The sequence below is a fragment of the Mustelus asterias genome, chromosome 1 (assembly GCF_964213995.1).
Source record: "Mustelus asterias chromosome 1, sMusAst1.hap1.1, whole genome shotgun sequence".
NCBI lineage: Eukaryota > Metazoa > Chordata > Chondrichthyes > Carcharhiniformes > Triakidae > Mustelus > Mustelus asterias.
The window spans coordinates 120,734,940-120,756,280 of record NC_135801.1 but is presented as its reverse complement, the minus strand read 5'-3'; the positions used below and the strand labels follow the sequence as shown (position 1 = coordinate 120,756,280).

Below are 21,341 nucleotides of genomic sequence, written 5' to 3'. Positions count from 1 at the left end.
CAGTGAATCCAGTCTAGGATATTACATCACCTATTCCCCCCCTTAGGATTTCTTTGTCTTGATTGCTGTATAAACTGTTCACATTTGCTTGAAGTCTTGAGTCCCAGACTCTTACTAAAATGGCATCAGATGTTTGGGTTACCTCTGAAGTCTGCTGTTCCACCTTAAATCTGGTTACTGTAATTGTCTCTTTAACTTAGAACCCTTTGTTTACTCTTCCATGAATTCTTCTGAACAATACCTTGGTCCCTGTTCTCTTAACTTCAGTTGTCTTAAGAAATTCTTTCCATCCCAATTCCCTGGTTATCTGGACAGTAACTGGTTCTCTAGGAAGCCTGTCTCTTTGCAATTCCCGTCCTGTCCAGCTTTTCCTCTGGCAGAGTTCAGAGGTATTCATTCCCCGATGCCCTGTCTCCAACTTCATTATATCCAGCTAAAACTAAAACTTAAGCTTTTTTTAACCTTACAAGGGCCTCCAATTGCTAAGCAATCCCACCTACCTCTGCTGGCCTATTTATTTTTCACACCATAGCTCTCTCGAAGCACAATAGAAACACAGTTGGAACTTAACCAACACCACACATATAAACACCTTTGTCCAGCATGAATCTAACTATAGGTTTTACCCTTCCAGGCACAGAAATATTAAATTAAGCATGTAAAACTATACCTTATTTCTATTGTTTACCAGTACAAATATAAATCCCTTAAAACGATCTTTGTTTTCCTAATACAACCACCTCAGGTGATACAAGAGTGTCTGGCCTCTAGGCATAGTTGTGTCTAGGGGAATGCTCATGTTTGCTCTTTTGTCCCTTCTCTTGATTCACAGGATATTTTCTAAGATAATGTTGAGGTTGTTGTTCTGGTGCCTTGATAGGGCATCCATAATTTGTCCAAGCTTCAGCACCATGGCAGGTGGTGAGAACCACTGCCTGAGACACCTTTGAGTTTAGTGTCAGGTCGGATATCAAAAACGAGTACATAATTTACCATAGGCTGAGCGAGTACATGGATTCGGTGGTGTATTACTTAAATCAATTTCAGTTTTTTGGGATTGATAGTTTTCATGAAATGAAAGACATTTTTGAACACTGTACAATTAATTTCAATTGCAAGCATTGTATTTGATACATTTGGCGTGGGTGGGAGAGGACTTTGGTTTTCCTAGTGTTCAGGGCAAGATCCATGCTCTTGTAGGCTTTGGTGAATATGTCAACTATTACAGTTCTTCTATAGAATGAGCACCAGCTTGTGCACTAGAACACTACAGTGATAATACAAAAGTTGCAGCTTTCAGTCAGATGAGACTGAAGAGTTTAACATCAGTTATGATGATCTTGGGCGAGACTAGTAATTTTTAAGAAATCTAAAATCCCAATTACTTCCAGAAAGAATGAAGTACAAGATTTTACAGTTAAAAACAAAATAATTGTACTATACAATAGTCGAACAAAGAAAACATTAAATAATATCTTAGGTAACCTCCTATGTTCTAAAACCTAGAATTAGCACAAATTAATTATTTTTTTTAAACAGGCAAATTCCAGTCAATTATAAATTATAAACTCTAAATTACACACACTAATGGCAGATACAACAAAGACAAATCTTATGAACTGGCATCACAATCTAGAAACATAGAAAACTACAGCACAAAACAGGCCCTTCGGCCTCACAAGTTGTGCCGAACATATCCCTACCTTTTAGACCTATCTATAACCCTCCATCCTATTAAGTCCCATGTACTCATCCAGGAGTCTCTTAAAAGACCCTATTGAGTTTGCCTCCACCACCACTGACGGCAGCCGATTCCACTCACCCACCACCCTCTGTGTGAAAAACGTCCCCTAACATTTCCCCTGTACCTACACCCCGGCACCTTAAACCTGTGTCCTCTTGTAGCAGCCATTTCCACCCTGGGAAAAAGCCTCTTAGAGTCCACCCGATCTATGCCTCTCAACATCTTATATATCTCTATTAGGTCTCCTCTCATCCTACCTCTCTCCAAGGAGAAAAGACCGAGCTCCCTCAGCCTATCCTCATAAGGATGCCACTCAATCCAGGCAACATCCTTGTAAATCGCCTCTGCACCCTTTCAACCTTTTCCACATCCTTCCTGTAATGAGGCGACCAGAACTGAGCACAGTACTCCAAGTGGGGTCTGACGAGGGTCTTATATAGCTGCACCATTATCCCCGGACTCCTAAACTCAATCCCTCGATTGATAAAGGCCAGCACACCATACGCCTTCTTAACCACTCCCTCCACCGAGGGCCGATTTTAGAGTCCTATGGACCCGGACCCCAAGGTCCTTCTGATCCTCTACAGTACTAAGAGTCTTTCCCTTTATATTGTACTCCTTCATCCCATTTGACCTGCCAAAATGCCAAAATGGACCACTACGCATTTAACTGGGTTGAAGTCCATCTGCCACTTCTCCGCCCAGTCTTGCATCCTATCTATGTCCCTCTGTAACTTCTGACATCCCTCCAGACTATCCACAACCCCACCAACCTTCGTGTCGTCGGCAAACTTACCAACCCATCTCTCCACTTCCTCATCCAGGTCATTTATGAAAATGACAAACAGCAAGGGTCCCAGAACAGATCCCTGGGGCACACCACTGGTGACCGATTTAGAAAAAGACCCATCTATACACACTCTCTGCCTCCTTTGGGCAAGCCAGTTCTGGATCCAGAGGGCAGCAGCCCCTTGGATCCCATGCCCTCTCACTTTTTCTAGAAGCCTTGCATGGGGGACCTTATCGAACGCCTTGCTAAAATCCATATAAACCACATCTACCGCTTTCCCTTCGTCAATGTGTTTAGTCACATTTTCGAAGAACTCCACCAGGCTCGTAAGGCATGATCTGCCTTCGACAAAACCATGCTGAGTATTCTTGAGCGTACTAAACCTCTTTAAATGCTCATAAATCTTGTCCCTCAGGATCTTCTCCATCAGCTTACCAACCACTGAGGTTAGACTCACCGGTTGGTAATTTCCTGGGCTATCCCTATTCCCCTTCTTGAAAGTAGGAACCACATCCGCAATCCTCAAGCACCTCTCCCGTCTCCATCGACAACGCAAAGATCATCGCCAGAGGCACTGCAATCTCTTCCCTCGTCTCCCACAGTAACCTGGGGTACATCCCATCCGGACCCGGCGACTTATCTATCCTGATGCCATTCAAAGATTCCAGCACAACCTCTTTGTTAAAGTCCACATACTCAATCTTTTCAGTCCACTGCAAGCCCACAGTACATCCACTCATGCACCCATTTATTTTTCAGATAAAGCTCGGCACAACATTGTGGGCCGAAGGGCCTGTTCTGTGCTGTACTGTTCTATGTTCTATGTCCTTCTCCTCTGTGAAAACCGAGGCAAAATACTCATTAAGCACCTCTGCCATTTCTACTGGTTCTGTATTGATTTTCCCGCCTTCACCTTTTATAGGCCCTATTCCTTCACGTCTCATCCTTTTACTCTTCACATATTTATAGAACGCCTTAGGGCTTTCCTTAATTCTACTTGCCAAGGCCTTCTCGTGATCCCTTCTGGCTCTCCTAATTTCCTTCTTTAGTCCCTTCCTACAAGCCGTATACTCATCTAGATCCCTATCTTCGCCAAGCTCTCTGAACCTTTTGTACGCTTTCCTTTTCTTCTCGACTAGGTCCCGCACAGCTTTCGTGCACCACGGTTCCTTTAACCTACCAACTCCTCCCTGTCTGCTTGGAACATTGTCCTGTAGAACCCTAGACAGACATTCCTTGAAAAACTGCCACCTCTCTTCAGTAAATTTCCCTGAGAATACCTCCTTCCAATTTACTCCTCTAATTTGCTGCCTTATGTCTTCATATTTCCCCTTACTCCATATAAACGCTTTCCTAGCTTGCCTGATCCTCTCTTTTTCCAATGCAAGCATAAAGAAGATAGAGTTATGATCGCTATCCCCAAGATGCTCTCCCACTGAGAGATCTGACACCTATCCAGGTTCATTGGTCAGTATCAGATCAAGTACAGCCTCTCCTCTTGTAGGCTTGTCCACATGCTGTGTCAGGAAACCCTCCTGAACACACCTAACGAACTCCTCCCCATCCAATCCCCTTACCCTCAGGATATTCCAATCTATATTTGGGAAATTAAAGTCTCCCATCACAACAACTCTGCTATTATTGCAACTCTCCAGGATCTGTTTCCCTATGTGCTCCTCCACCTCCCTGTCACTATTGGACGGCCTATAGAAAACTCCCAGCAAAGTGATCGACCCCTTCCCACTCCGAACTTCCACCCACAGAGACTCTGTAGACAATCCCTCCACAGCATACACTTTCTCTACAGCTGTGACACTATTCCTGGTCAGCAGGGCCACTCCACCCCCTCGCTTGCCTCCCTCCCTGTCCTTCCTGAAACATCTGAATCCCGGCACCTGTAGTATCCAGTCCTGTCCCCGAGACATCCAAGTCTCCGTAATGGCCACCACATCACACTTCCAGGCATCGATCCATGCTCTGAGCTCATCCCCTTTATTCACTATACTCCTGGCATTAAACACATCTCAATCCTATGGTCTGACCTCTCCCCTTCTCTATCCCCCGTCCATCCTCCCTCTTGCACCGTCTATAACCCTTCTCTGTTTGCGAGCTAACTTCCTCGCTCCCAGTCACCTTGTCTCAATCCCCTCCCCCCAACCTATCTAGTTTAAACTCTCCCCAGTAGCCTGAGCCAACCTTCCCGCCAGGATATTGGTCCCCCTGGGATTCAAGTGCCACCCATTTTTTGTGTACAGGTCACACCTGCCCCTAAAGAGGTCCCAATGGTCCAGGAACCTGAATCCCTGCCCCCTGCACCAGTCCCTCAGCCACACATTCATCCTCCACCTCACTCCATTCCTGCCCTCACCCTCCTGTGGCACAGGCAGCAATCCTGAGATTACTACCTTTGCTTTCCTCCTTCTCAGCTGTCTCCCTAATTCCCTATACTCTCTTTTCATGACCCCTTCCTACCCACATCAGCGGTACCAATATGTACCGCTACCTCTGGCTCCTCTCCCTCCCCCCTCAGGATTTCTGGGAGTCGACCAGTGACATCCTGGATCCCGGCCCCAGGGAGGCAGACCACCATCCGAGACTCCCGCCTGCCTCCGCAAAAACGCTGTCCGACCCCCTTACGGTCGAGTCCCCGATTAATACTGCCTTCCTCCTCTTTTCCTTAGCCCTCTGAGTTACAGGGCCGGACTCCACTCCGGAGACACGGCCACTGCTGCTTCCCCCAGGCAGGCTGTTCCCCCCAGCAGTACTCAGGCAGGAGTAGTTGTTGTGTAGGGGCACATCCACCGGGGTACTCTCAATCACCCGAGCTTTACCCTTCCTGGCTGTCACCCACTTGGCCTCCACCTGATGATAGCTCTTGTCTATCACCTCCTCATTCTCCCTTAACAGCCTAAGATCCTCAAGCTGCAGTTCCAGCTCCTTAACACAGTCCCTCAGGAACCACAGCTCGACACACCCCACACAGATGTGGATGTCCGGGAGGCCAGATGCCTCCAGGACCTCTCACATCCTACACTGGGAACAACACACTGGCTTCACACTCATATTTGCCCCTTTATACGAAGGTACACAGAGAAAAGTAAATAAGAATGAAAAAAAAACTGACCCCTGCTCGCCCTGTCCCCCGAAGCCCTGTGAGCCAAAGCCCTTATAGCTCACACTCTGCTCCCTGCTCACTCCGCTGCCTACTCAGCAATTTAGTCCTTCAACAAGCTGTCTTCTACAAAAAAAGAATTTTAGCTCCTCCTCTTCTATGATTTAATCCTATCCTCAGCCAATGGAAGCACACAATCAACCGGAGTTCCAGGGTCACAGTCTTCACTAAAAGGCACATGTCTGCAGAAGCTTCTTAGCTCTGCTTACAATGAACGATTGGCATGGCGTAGATTCATCAATGTTATCTTCAAGAAACAGAAATTGCTGCAGCAACTATCTTGGCTTGTTCTCAGTGCCTGAATCTAATCTGTCTTCATCAGCTTGCTTGTACTGCACCACAGGACTCGTCACCTACTACTGACCTCTGAGGGCTCTATCTCCTTTTAAATAGTTTCAACCAGAAGCTTTGGTTTCCAATCTCAGCTTTTCTCACAAGTTCCATCACACATTGTGATAAGTTATTACCACAGCTGCAGGAAGCCTGTCAGTAAGATGCAGCATTGCTGCAAGAAAGATTAAGAATAATGTTGGTGCAAAGACACACCCTTGTTTTCACAGGGAAGAGGTCTGTGGTGAAGCTATTGCATAGTACTGTTATTTCCATCTTGCCATGTTGGAGATGGATGCTGTTTGTGAATTTAGCTGGGTATCCATATCACTTAGCACCTTCCAAAGGCCAATTCAATTCACCAAGTCAGTCTTTTGAGAGGTCAAAAAGAAAAACCATGTACAAAGGGACATTTTGAGCTCTGTACTCCTTCTGAAATGTGCTGTGAAGATCATATTGGTTGTTCTTCTAGGGAGTTGATATCAATGCTGGGATTCAGGAAGGACCTCCCCTGCATTTGGAGAGAGATAATTGAGTAACCTTGTTAGAACTTTGCTACTTGAGTGCAATGCTGTGTCCAGTAGTTGTTATAGTTGATCTTGGCTCCTTTCTTGAAGATTGCGACCATCATGGTGTCAAAGGTCACTTGGAATTTTCAGATTCTGCCAGAGCTTCACAAAATGGTCATATAACTGAGATGTCAATATGTCTCCTCCATGTTTCAGTACTTCTACAGGGTCACTGTCAGGCCCAGAAAGATTTGTTGGATCACTGTCAGCTCGATTCTGATTCTGTGTTGTGGGAGGTTCTCCAGCAGGTGCATGTCTGCCATGGAGTTCTGATTAAGTAAAGTTATCTTTACAGGAGGTGTTGATACTGTCTTTGTGGAGAATGTTGCCATCTTTGGATCTTACCACTGTTGGTCCATGTGTTAAGGGTCTCTTTGGTTGCACTGAAAAAGGCATATGTCAGCAAGGCATCAAATTTACTCAGGTGTTCTCTGTCCACCGTTTGTTCTTCAAATCATGAGTTGTTCTTTGAAATTCAGCTTTGGTTGTCTAATGGGCAAGCTGCTTCCCTGTGAATCGCATTTCCAGGTTTGAAATGCTGTCTGTTTTCTATCGACGAGGTTCCTTATTTCCGTATCAGTCCCATCTCAGTTTTGGTGTCTTTTAGTGGTGTGTTCACGGATTTCTTAGTGTGCATGAGTGATGATGGATTTCAATGATTGCCAGCCATCTTGGATGTAGTTAAAGGTGTGATGATCCATTCCTATGATTTCCAATTCATTTGTTCTCGAAATTCCTCGAGATTGATGTTGTTTTGCAGCCTTAGAAACCTCAAACTTGCTCCATACCTGTCACGACTGTCAGTTCATTTTGGGGTTGCCTTGAGTACCAATAATAAGCAAATGAGCTAATGGTCTGTCCACCATCTGTCAGTCACAGTCATAGTACATATAATGTGCACATTTTTCCAATCCCTGGTACTGACTCTCAAATAGTCTATTAGGTGCCAGCCTCCGATCTTGAATGTTGCCAGGATGTTTTGATTTGGTTTTTCTGGTAGGAAAGGCTGTTAGTAACCACAAAATCATGTTCAGCACACAGAGTAAGGAGGCGAACACTATTTAAATTGGACTTTGGAATTCTAGGTTTTCCAGTGGTGCTCAGCCAAAAGCATGGCCATGAATCACCAAGAAGTATGATCTCAGTATGGCTGTCAGAGTTGATTCTAGATTGGAGTAGAAGGTTTATTTCACTTCATCCTTGGAGACCAAGATAAGTGCTGGTGAGAGCGGCAGATATTGCCTTTGAGCTAACACTCATTCATGAAGACTCTCCATGAGATCAATTTTCTGGCAAAGCTGATTGTGAATTCTACATTCTTCCCACAATTTCCCTTTCCAGTAGGCTAACCATTTCCTTGTTCTTTGATTTTATCTCTCATCTGTTGTATGGGCCCTGCTAAGAGCTGCTATGTCATTATCCAGGCATCCGGAGCTCACAGGCAACTATCGCTGTTTGTCTCACAGGTATTTTGAGTTACCCAATAACAACCTGATATTCCAATATCACAGCTCAATTGTTTTGGAGAGTTTCAACTGCTGGATGTAGTTTTCCAGCTGGGTTTGGAATGGGTCAAGCTATTTTAAAGTACCCTTTCAAGCCCCTTCCTCTAGTGGGGTGAACGTAGATAATCTTGAAGAGGGCTGTTCAGACAGAATAACTAACAGCTAATCACTTCTGCCGCAATTAAGAATGAAGCTATTAATTGATAACTGCTGACTCTCTGTCAGATTGTGACTAGAAGCTCCCAGATTTATTGGTACTGCCCCCATTGCCACTAGCTGATTGAAAAAGGACTTGAGGAAATTTTCCATCCATAGAAGGACCTGTGCACGGTTCTCTTTTAAAATGGGAGGCCTATTGTACAGCAGGTACCACACTATCTTGGCAGGGTACTGTCTGGTTGCAGTGGTCAACCAAGCCTTTGTAACAGAGGACAAAGTCCTGCTGCAACCTTTCATCCATCTTCACAGCCATCAGCAGATCCACCATTGATTTTTGTGGTAGGACTTATTGAATGGTGTCTCTTGCTCTTCAATGTGACAGGATGCTCTAAAATAGGTTTATAAGGTTTTCAATGATGCAGCCGCACAATCCTCTTCTTCAACCCACCCTAAACACGCTGCCGGTGCAGTGCACAGCTACTTATTCATCCAGAGAGGTCTTGAGAATTTTGCAGTTAGCCTTCATATCTGTAGGTATCTCCAGCTTATTGACAAGGTTGGCAGCTGAAGCTCACCCCAATAAAATGACACTTAAAAATGTTTCTATATAGAAATGCATGAAATTTACAACTTTAGGAGAAAGGCCATATAGTCCAACAAATCCATGTTGGTAATTTTTCTCTGCACGATTACCAGTATGGGGTTTGGACTGTAATTGTAATGTTTAGTATGAACCCTTTCTCAGAAAACTGTTCAAAATAAAATTCATATCCAACTATCCTGCAATTCCATGCATCAAACTCTCCAATCAAGTTTCTGCCCTGCCACAGTAACAATAGCCTTAATCAAAATTACAAATGATGTCCTCTGACATTAACCATGATGCCCTTTCCCTTCTTGTCCTTCTTGATCTCATGCAGCCTTTGACATGATTAACCACACCATGTTCCTCCAATGCCTGTGTATGCTGTTATTTTATCTGACCTTTCCAACTGCAGCCAGACTTCAGCCATGGATTTTTTCCTGTGTCACACAATGTCATCTCTGGAGCCTCACAAGCAGTTCTCTGTACCCTCCATCCGTTTCAATTACATACTGCCCCCTTAGTTATCTTATCCAAAGATATTTCACATATATGAAAATGGCATACAGCTCGACCTCACCATCGCCTCTCTTGACCTTTCCATTACCTCTTTGCTGTCAGTTCATTTATCTGAGGATGAGTTGCAATTTCATTGAATTAACAAAGGAAGGAGCAAGGCTATTGTTTTTGACCATCCAACCTAACCCATCGCACAAACTGTTTCCTCACCACCAATTCCACCTCCCTCTTCAGCCAGTCTCTCATACTGAACTAGACTGTTCATACATCTTCGTCCTATTTGAATCCAACCTGAAATCCAAGCACATATCCTTCTAAGAAATTACAATCAATTCAATATGTCGATCTATTTAGCATGGAAGTAAAGAACCAAAAAAGGAAGCATATGCTAAAGGGAATGGTAATATAAAATAAAAATTAGGAACAAATTCCAAGACAAATTTTAATATATCAATGAAGGCTATAACCCAGTGTTCCCCTATGCTTACAGAGGCAACATAGATTAAATGCAGAAGGCAGGGAATAATAATCAAGAAAAATTTAAAGTTTATTTGTCACAAGGTTTACATTAACACTGCAATGAAGTTACTGTGAAATTCCCCTAGTCGGCACAATCCGGTGCCTGTTTGGGTCAATGCACCTAGCCAGCATGTCTTTCAGATTGTGGGAGGAAACCGGAGCACCCAGAGGAAACCCATGCAGACACGGGGAGAACATGCAAACTCCACACAGACAGTGACCCAAGCCCCTGGTGCTGTGAAGCAGCAGTACTAACCACTGTGCTACCGTGCCGCCCAGATTATATTGGAGCAGATTTTGTGGTCAACGATACAGAGGCACATGCCACTGTCTGTATTTTAAATTACATTCTGACCTTTTTCATAGACTATGGTGGAAACTTGGATCCATGCTGCTACAGGGAGAACATTGGTGAGAAAAGTCAGGAGGTCTAGTGATGCAGCGCAATTCCAAACAAGCCACTGCTTTTTTGATGCCATGAGCTCAAGACATGCCTCTTGGGGCCATCCTTCAGCTCAATGACAGAAAAGTGTATTTTATCATTTTTAAATGTCTTCTTTATTGAATCTTTAAATCTAGCTTCCCCCATGGCTGAAATGGTGCTCCAAAGTACTTCAACCTCAGACAATGAAGTTTAGTTGACCAAGGACAGTCCAACTTGAGCAGCAAAAGGCTATCCTCATCAGTGAGAGTTCTTTCCAAGTTCAGGGCATTTATTCCTTCCAAAATAAAGCATCTTGATTTTTATTAGGCTTCACCTTGCTACAATATTAATCAGTCCAACTTTTATAAAACTAGAGAAATGCTAGTCATGGTACATGCACAATTACAGCATCCAGTTCATTTAACAAACACCTGTTGTGTCCTTCCAAATCATTCAACCAGATATTGGATAGTAAAGGTAAACTTTTGCTTGTAAGATATATAGGATCCTTATCTAGTAGAACCTTTAATTTTGCTGTACCCATCTTGAATAATGCACACAGCTCTGTTAATCAAATAATATCACTGCCTGTTAGGTACAGAAGCCATTCAGATGAATCCAGCTATTATGGATTTAAATTATGAGCAAGATCAAGGAAACAGATATACTTTGGAATGTAACATGGTTCGAACTTGAATTATAAAAGGGGATTGATTAATTTCATCCAAATGATTTGTTTACTGAATAAAAAGTTCAAACAACTGAGGGGCAAGCTAAAACTTAGGATATTAGAAATAAGAAGGATCATAACAATTTTTACACAAAACTCAATAAAGTTGCGTAATAAAGATAAGGTCATGAAAATGAACAGTATAAATAGCTTTAAAAGGCAACTGGTGGGTTTCTAGAATAAAGGATATTGAGGGATAGGATGAGAAGACAGGAAAATGGATAGTTCTGCTGCAGCAATTAGCATTTCCTATTTCTAAACTTCATATTTTGCTGTATCTAGAAACAAGCATATTTCCTGTTGAATCAGTCACAGAGCAACACTGCTAAATACATAGACCTGTGGTTTGGATTATACTACTCTGACAAACAGGTGCTGTGCATGGCAAACAGTTAATAAGAGTCAGATTCAAAATTACACCCAGGATTGCTTTCTTACTCATATGCTTCAAATACTTTGAATAGCAAACAATTATGCATTTCTATTTTGCACTGCTCTAAATAACAAGCTACTTATTCAAGTAGCGAATTACTTATAGGTCTGACACTGATCCTTAGAAACAAGTGCAATCTGTCAAAACAAGATCTATTGTAGGTATTTATAAAGCCATAAACTGTCTCTCCTCAGCAGTATTACAGTATAGCACGTAATTGATATACATTTCACTTCTACCTGCGCTGTCTGGAACCCTCCACCAAAGTCTCCAATATTGAGCTCAATATAGACTTGGGCTAGATACACAGAACATACCTGGGTACTTACCCTGGAAATGTTGCACAAATTAATCTCTGGTGTAACTGAACTGAGCATCTCAAACGACACCTTCAATCCATCCCACACACCCTCACCCGAACTGACTACCACCCCACCTATCAGAAGATTTGAGACCTTAACATTTTTTTTTTATTAGAGTCACAAGTAGGCTTACATTGACATTACAGTGAAGTTACTGTGAAAATCCCCTAGTCACCACACTTTGGCGCCTGTTTAGGTACACAGAGGGAGAATTTAGCATGGCAACTACTGTCATAAAAAGGGCGTATGTCCTCTCTTCATTTGTCTTCTTCCACATTTGCCCGTCTTGCCCTGAAGAGACTGCACTGGCCCACTTCTTCTGCAGCAAGGATCAGAAGTCCAGGCTGAAAGTGCACAGTATAGTCAGGGTTCAGAAAACATTTTGGGGAGCCCAGAGCAGTTCTGATGTAGGGTCACTGACTTGAAACGTTAACCTGTACCTGTACCTCTCCACTGATGCTGAGCATTTTCTGTTTTATTTCAGATTTCCAGCAACTGCAGTATTTCGCCTTTTTTTGTGACATACTAAATTTCTTTATTATGCTGCCACCTCAATCCTTAATTAGACATTATTCTGTCATTTCTCTAGATAGCACTAATAGAATTTCCCCAGTATTCGGCAAGCAGCTACTGGAAGTTATCAGACCCTGGTCCCTGTACTTAGAATGATAGATTGGTTATAGCGCAGAACAAATCTATTTGGCCCATCAAGTCAGTGCAAATTCTCTGCAAGAACAATTTAGCTAGTTCCACTTCTCCATGCTTTCCCTGTAGCCTGCAAATATTTCCAATCGGTTATTTATCCAATTCCAATTTATCCAATTTTGACAACTATAATTGAGTATTCTTCCCTACCCTTTCAGACATTCCAGATCACAAGCACTCACTAAATAAAGAAACTTTTCCTCATCATTTTTGGTTCTTTTGCCAATCACTTTACATCTGTTTCCTCTGATTTTTGACCTTCTGCCAATGGAAACAACTTCTCTTTATCTAGATCCCTCATAATTTTGAGCATCTCTATCAAATCTCAGAATCTTAAGAAGGACCTATATAGACTTCTCCCTTCTATCCATTTAACTGAAGTCCCTCATTCCTGATCCATTCTCTAAAACCTTCACATCCTTTTTAAAGTACACTTCCCTGAACTGTAGATAATACTCCAGTTGTGGCATAACCAATGTTTTATAAAGTGCCACTCACTTGATGAAGGAGCAGCGCTCTGAAAGCTAGTGATTCCAAATAAACTTGTTGGACTTTAACCTGGTGTTGAGAGACTTCTTACTCTATTTATAAAGCTCAGGATCAAGTATACCTTATTAATCACTTTCAACTTGTCTTGCCAGCTTCACCTATTTGTTCACATATACCTCTCAGTCTCTCTGTGCCCTTTTGGAATTGTACTTTTTATTTTATATTGCCTCTCCTTGTTCTATTAAAATGTATCATTTTGTACTCCTATGAGTGGTTGGAGTTTCACTTCCTCCTACTTATCACTATACATCTTCAAACTTTTGGTTAAAAAAAATTTAGTTTCCCTATCTAGATATTAGAAGTAGGTTTAAAAATTTAAGTTCATTTTAATTTTAAATAGATTTTTGCACTTAATTACTGCCTACTCATTATTCACCAGCCCTGAATTCTGCCTAAACCAATTCCCCAACAGAAACATTCAGAACTCTCCTCATCTGTCTCTTTGAACTTACCCTGACCTAGGGAAATTATTAGAGAGGATTCTTCGAGACAGGATTTACTCCCACTTGGAAATAAGTTGATATATTAGCGAGAGGCAACATGGTTTTGTGAAGGGGAGGTCATGTCTCACTAACTTGATCGAGTTTTTTGAGGAAGTGACGAAGATGATTGATGAGGGTAGGGCAGTGGATGTTGTCTACATGGACTTCAGTAAGGCCTTTGACAAGGTCCCTCATGGCAGACTGGTGCAGAAGGTGAAGTTGCATGGGATCAGAGGTGAGCTGGCAAGGTGGATACAGAACTGGCTTGATCATAGAAGAGAGAATAGCAGTGGAAGGGTGCGTTTCTGAATGGAGGGCTGTGACAAGTGGCGTTCCTCAGGGATCAGTGCTGGGACCTTTGCTGTTCGTAACATATATATATAAATAAATGATTTGGAAGAAAATGTAACTGGATTGATTAGTAAGTTTGCGGACGACACAAAGGTTGGTGGATGTGCGGATAGCGATGAGGACCAACAGAGGATACAGCAGGATATAGATCGGTTGGAGACTTAGGTGGAGAGATGGCAGATGGAGTTTAATCCGGACAAATGTGAGATAATGCATTTTCAAAGGTCTAATACAGATAGGAAATGTACAGTAAATGGCAGAACCTTTAAGAGTATTGATACGCATAGGGATCTGGGCATATAGGTACACAGGTCACTGAAGGTGGCAACGCAGGTGGAGAAGGTAGTCAAGAAGGCATACGGCATGCTTGCCTTCATCGGCTTGGGCATTGAGTTTAAAAATTGGCAAGTTATGTTGCAGCTTTATAGAACCCTGGTTAGGCCGCACTTGCAATATAGTGTTCAATTCTGGTCGCCACACTACCAGAAACATGTGAAAGCTTTGGAGAGGGTACAGGAAAGATTTACCAGGATGTTGCCTGGTATGGAGGGCATTAGCTATGAGGAGAGGTTTGAGAAACTTGGTTTGTTCTCACTGGAATGACGGAGGTTGACAGGTGACCTGATAGAAGTCTACAAAATTATGGGGGGCATGGACAGAATGGATAGTCAGAAGCTTTTTCTCAGGGTGGAAAAGTCAATTACTAGGGAGCATAGTTTAAGGTGCGAGGGGCAAGGTTTAAAGGAGATGTACGAGGCAAGTTTTCTTTTACAGAGGGTGGTGGATGCCTGGAACTTGCTGTGGGGGAGGTAGTGGAAGCAGATACGATAGTGACTTTTAAGGGTGTCTGGACAAATACATGAATAGGATGGGAATAGAGGGATATGGTCCCCGGAAGGGTAGGGGGGTTTAATTCAGTCGGACAGCATGGTCAGTGCATGCTTGGAGGGCCGACGGGCCTGTTCCTGTGCTGTAATTTTCTTTGTTCACTTTGGAATTTCAAGAGGATATAAAAGTCAAAATATAAATATAGGATTTTTTAAAAATAGTCTTTCCATGCCTTCCTCTTGACTTTGTCCATTAATTTTCAAGGCTGTTTTGTTGTTTAATTAATTCCTGATTAACTTTGAAGTAGCCTTCACCTAGCCCATTCCCATCTCCCCCTACCTCCACTGTCTCCTGGCACTTTACCGCCCCAGCCTCTTGGTCCCTCGAATTGTGCTATTTGGTCTCTCCCTAATCCCGTTTCTAATATTTTTTCTCGTCTGCCCTCACCTTCTCACTCCACACCAACGACAAGCGACACAATTTTGCTATTTAACGAGGCTTTACTTGCTTGCGATGCTATCTGACGTTTCATTATTTCCATCGTTTACTCAATTGTATTTTTTAAAACAACATTTCACCATCAGATTCGACGAATCATCAGACAGAGAAGGAAAACAAAACAAACCAGACAGACGTATATTCATTATTTTTAATTGTCCTCGATATTGAGGCAAACCCAGGCACGCACAGATACACCTTGGTACCAGTAGGGATGCTGCTGAACACCATGTCAGACAGTAACATTAACAGAATGACAGGTGACTGAGACCAATGGAGGGAGTTCTGCAGCATCACAACATCAGATCCACATTTATGTAAAGGCCATGCATTCAGAATGGAACAAATATTACTAAATATGGTAAATTGTAAATATTATTCCTGACAATCTTGCTGTTTGTTGTGGAGATTATATCAGTTAAACTGAGGCAGGTTTTGATGAAACGGGCAGCATCCGTTGCCAGCACCAAGATGCTCGCTCACCAGCATCAGTTCCCCGCTCCGGTGAAGTCCCGCAAAAACCTACCTTGGCCTTTCCCGTGGCTTCGACAACCGGGACACCGAGTGGAGCGGACCCATCGGCGAAGGGGAGCCCGAGCCGCCTTTCCCACTCCGCATAATAATAACACGAAGCCGCCGCTGCTGCTCCTCCGACACCACAAACAGCCGCCAACCAGAGGCCGCTCCCCGGCACTGGCCGAGGTGCGAACGCTGCAGCCCGTCTCAGGCTGCTGGAAGCGGCCGCCTGCCCGAATCTGCGGCTCAGTCGTTGCAGCTTCAGGAATCCCCTCAGAGCGGCCATTGCTGCCGGCGGCCGTTAGCCAAGCGGCTCGAGCGCTATCGCGAGAGCGGCGGCGCGAGCCCGAGGGGTGGAGAGGGCGGCTCTGGGATAGGGAGAGCAGTCTTCCTAGGGGGTGCAGCCATGTGTTTACAGAGAGATGGTCTGTCTCCCTGGCAGGGTGATTAAGCAGTTTGATTGTTTTTACTCCACTCTTAAAGTTACAAAGCTCAGTGGACCAGGCAAACTTCCCTCCATTCCTTGCTTGCTCCAAAAACCAAATTCAAAATCCAATTGAATTCAATTCAAGGTCCCCACAAGGGAGACAAACAAGATCCAAGCTGCCAACTCTTGTACTCAATGCTCCAGCTGATGAAGACAAGCATGCCTTCTTAATCACCTTGGCCACCTAACTCTCTTGTCTTCCATAACCAAGCCAGTTCTGTATCCATCTTGCCAGCCCATCCCAAATCCCATGTGATTTTTTTGTACCAGTCTGCCATATGGGAGCTTGTCAAACTCCTTACTAAAGTCCAGATAAACGACATCCACAGCCCTTCCTTCATCAACTTTCTTTGTCACCTCTTCAAAAAACTCAATCAAGTTGGTGAGACATGACCTTCCCATATAAAACCATGCTGCCTGTCACTAACTAGTCCATTTTCTTCCAAATGTGCATGTATCCTGTCCCTCAGTGTCTTCTCCAAAAGCTTCCCCATCACTGACTTGGCTCACTGGCCTATAATTTCCTGGATTATCCCTTCTTCCTTTCTTAAACAAGGAAACAACATTGGCTATTCACCAGTCCTCTGGAACTTTGCCTGTGGTCAAAGAGGATGTGAAGATTTCTGTTAAAGCCCCAGCTATTTCTCCCCTTCCCTCCCGCCGTAACCAAGGATAGATCCCACCCGGCCACAGGGACTTGTCTACCTTAATGCAATTTTGGATACCCAATATTTCCTCCCTCGATATATTGACATTTTCTAGAGGGTTCAAACGCCTATCTCTGACCTCAACATCCATCATGTCCTTCTCCTTGGTGAATACCGATACAAAGTACTCATGAAGGATCTCACTCACTTCCCGTGGCTCCACGGATAACTTTCCTCCAATGTCCTTGAATGGGCCTACTCTTTCTCTTACTACCCTCTTGCTCATAAAAAGCCTTCGGATTCACCTTGACCCTGTTTGCTCAAGACATTTCATGGCCCCTTTTAGCCCTCCCAATTCCGTGTTTAAGTTCCTTCCTACTTTCACTATACTCTTCAAGGGCTTCATCAGTTTTAAGATGTCTAGTTCTATCGTATGCTTCCTTTTTCCTTTTGACTAAGCTTACAATTTCCCTTGTCATCCATGGTTCCCGAATCCTGCCATTTCTATTCTTCATGTTTGCGGGGATATGCCTGTCCTGCACTTCAATCAACTGGCCTTTAAAAGCCTCCCACATGTCAGACATGGATTTGCCCTCAATTAGCCACTCCCAATCAACATTCACAAATTCCTGTCTAATTTGGATTTAATGACCCTCGCCCAATTAAGCACCCTCACCCGAGGGTCATTCTTGTCCTTATCCATGACTATCCGAAATCTATTGGAATTATGGTCACTAAGCCCAAAATGCTCCCCCACTGAATCATTGATCACCTGGCCTGGCTCATTCCCCAATACCAAGTCTAGTATGGTGCCCTCTCTGGTTGGATTGTCAACATACTGTATCAAAAAGCCTTCCTGGACACATCTAACAAATTGCTCGCCATCCGAGTCTCTGGCTGTAATGGAGTCCCAGTCAATATGGGGGAAGTTAAAGTCACCCACCATAATAACCCTACTTTTTTCACATCTTTTCAGTATCTGACTACACAACTGCCCCTCTGTCTCCTGCAGGCTGTTGGGAGGTCTATAATATACTCCCAACATTGTGATTTCATGCTTCTTATTCCTGAGCTCCACCCATAATGCCTCAATTCAAGATCTCTCTAATGTGTCCTCCTTCAAAACAGCTGTGATGTGCTCCCTAATCAGCAATGCAACTCCCCACCCCTTTTGGCCCGTCTAAAACAACGATATCCCGGAATGTTAAGCTGCCAGTCCTGTCCCTCCTTTAACCATGTCTCCGTAATTGCAATAACATCATAATTCCATGCAGTAATCCAGGCCCTCAGTTGATCTGTTTTACCTGTTCTACTTCTTGCATTGAAGAAAACACACTCCAGATCTCCAGTCCCGCCGAGCCCCGTCTGATCTTACACTGCGCTATGTTTATCTCAGTCTCACCTTTTTCCCCAGTCTCTACACTTATTGGCCTGCTGTTCCGGTTCTCCACCCACCCACGCACCCCCCCCCCCCCCCAACTCCCCGGCTACTGCCACACTAGTTTAAACCTTCCCGAACAGCACTAGCAAACCACCTGCCCAGGATATTGATACCTCTCTTCACTCTTCCTGCCTATGTCATTAGTACCAATGTGGACAATGACATCTGTTTGTTTACCCTCCCATTTCAGGATGCCCTGTACCCGCACAGAGACATTCAGGATTCTGGTACTATGGAGGCAACACACCGTCCTAGAGTCTCATTCACGGCCACAGAAAAGCCTGTCTGTGCCCCTGATTATCGAGTCTCTTATTACTGTCACTCATTTGGACTTAGCCTGACTCTGCTCTACAGCAGAACCAGTTGTGGTGCCACAAGTCTGGCTGCTGCTGGTATTTTCCCCTGAGAGGCTATCCCCCCAATAATATCCAAAATGGTATACCTGTTTGAGGGGGAAATAGCCACAGGAGACCTTACCTGCCCACCTCTGCTGGCTGTCACCCATCTACCTGTTTGGACCTGTGGTGTGACCACCTCCCTGAAGCTAGTGTCTATCACACTCTTTTCCCCCTGTATGCTCCACAGTGTGTCCAGCTGCTGCCCCAACGGAACCACGTGGTCTGTGAGAAGCTGCAGCTAGTCACACTTCCCACTGACATAGTTGTCAGGAACACTAGAAAGCTCCTGATCTCTTGCATCTGGCAGGAGGAGCATATCACGGCACTAACTGCCAGTTCTGCCCTTGTGTATTTAGGAAAGATACAATAAGAATCTTACCTTGCTTTTACTTTGCTTGTCCTCCTCACAGTGCCTTTTGTTTGGTGAGAGGAGGAGGGAGAGAGGGAAGGAAACATGAATGTAATGTCTCGGGCTTAACCACTCCTTGACATCAGTTCTTCCACTACCCACTGTACAGTCAATGTGACTGCGCCGACTTCTCCCAGAATGCTGCTCAGTGAGTGAAATCTCTCTGCTGCATCCACTGGATGTTCTTCCTCCTGTTTGTCACTGGAGGGCTTCCTTCACTACATTGTTTATTTTTTTAATATCAATCAAAACACTGTCAAACTCCTTTCAAAATCAGCCTTGGCTCAGTGGTAACAATTTCACCTGAGTCAAAAGATTCTGGGTTCAAGTCCCACTCAAAAAACTTGAACACATAGTCCAGACTGACACTCCAGTGTAGTACTGAGAGAGTTCTGCACTATTGGAGTATGCCATCCTTTAGATGAGTCATTAAACTGAGGCTTTATCTAGCTATAAAGAGATCCCTTGACATAATCCTGAAGAAGAGCAGGGGAGTTATGCTCAGTATCTCAGCAAATATTTATCCCCCAATCAACAACACGAAAACAGATTATCTGGTCGTTGTCTAATTGCAATGTGAGGGAACTTACAATGCGCAATATTGATTGCCACATTTCCTATCTTATAAAAGTGAATTCAAAAGTATTTCATAATTCACTGTGCGATGTGCTGAGGTTGTGAAAGATGCTGCACAAATACAATTTCTATCTTTAAATCCTTTTAGTGGTGAATTGCATCCTTCTCCCTTTTCCATTCCAGAACCCACCTTTACTACAGAAAAGCCTCTCATTCATTGAGTTACATCACAGGAAACCTGCTAGTAAATATAGTCAGGCTGCAGGGAAACACAGGTGTTTATTTGCTGCCAGACCCCTAGCTCTTCTCCTTTATCCTGTTAGATTCCAGCCTCTCCTCATTGCTCCCAGGCCCACCACCTGCCTGATCCTAAATTCAGTTCTTCAATTCAGCCGGTCTAGAGGCCATTCCCCAACTGCTGTTGGATCCAGCTCTTCATAAGAGGTCTCAGCCCTTAACAGCACCATCAGGTAATGTCACACCTCAGCTTGCCTCTCTCTGAGTGCTCTCATGTTCCACCTTTTCAACTATTTCTCAAATTCCCATTTCCACTGGGTACTACCAGCCCTTTGACACCTACTGCTCATTTTGCTTCCTAACTGTAGGTTACTCACATCCTCCTGGACACAACTGATATACCCACTATACCTCTTGTTAACATAAAGCTTCACCCCCTCCCTTTCACATAGTCTTAAATGCTCAGTCCTCGGAGACAGTTTCTCTGTCATTTGTATGTTGTACCATTTCCTACATTGCTTAACCACAGATGATAAAGAAGGTAAAGAGAAGGACAGCTCCAGATGGAATTAGAGAAAGAATGAGAATAGAATCAAACATAATCAGAGATATGTATAGCAAACAAAGAGTCAGAGAAAGAGAGAGAGAAAGACAAAAAGAAGACTGGAACAGAAAGTCAAAGAGAGGGACATGAAAGCAGTTAGATGAGGAAAGAAACAGTAAAGAAAGGCTTACATTCACATGGTTCCATATCATGAACAATTATTCACACAGCTTTGACAAAGGGTCATCTGGACTCGAAATGTCAGCTTTTTTCTCTCCTTATAGATGCTGCCAGACCTGCTGAGATTTTCCGGCATTTTCTCTTTTGGTTAATTATTCACACACATTAGATTACTTTTGAAGACCAGTAATAACTGTTATTTAAGAAAATGCCATACTGATCCAGCAGCAGCTTACACAGTGAAGTCAGATAATTTTATTTTGCTATCATTAGTTGAGAGATGACTGGTAATTTGCAGATGTGGAGGACTCCAGCTTTTCTTGTAACTTATGCTAAAGGATCTTTAACCTTCACCTGAAACATCAGAATATGTAGAAGAGTCTCCATTCCGACATTTTCTCTTAAAGGTGACATCCCCAAAAATGCAACAATGATTAGTGTTGAAATGTAAGTCTAGATTATCCACACAAGGAAAAGGGACAATTTGCCAAATGTAGGAGCAAGACTGCAGGAGATGAACTAAATTATATAATGATATATTTATTACACCTTGCACAATACAATATTTCAGTTGTTAGAAGATTGTGTACTATTCAACTTACAACAAGAAATGTGATGGATGATCTGCTAGTATTGATAAAATAAAACTGAAGT

General features: G+C 43.5%; 1 protein-coding gene across 6 annotated transcripts in view; it reads right to left on the bottom strand.

Moving 5' to 3' along the window:
• Nucleotides 1-16,084, bottom strand: part of LOC144496920 (calcium uptake protein 3, mitochondrial-like) — a 173,924-nt gene extending 157,840 nt beyond the window's left edge. For 4 of the 6 annotated variants that reach the window (XM_078217561.1, XM_078217547.1, XM_078217577.1 and 1 more), the window contains exon 1: nt 15,779-16,068. In XM_078217561.1, coding sequence (XP_078073687.1) covers nt 15,779-16,054 — 276 coding nt within the window. In that variant the 5' untranslated portion in view covers nt 16,055-16,068. Of the gene's footprint in view, nt 1-15,778 lie in introns of all 6 variants that reach the window. The other 2 variants (XM_078217542.1, XM_078217569.1) reach the window with 2 other exon arrangements.
• Nucleotides 16,085-21,341: the final 5,257 nt, after the last annotated feature.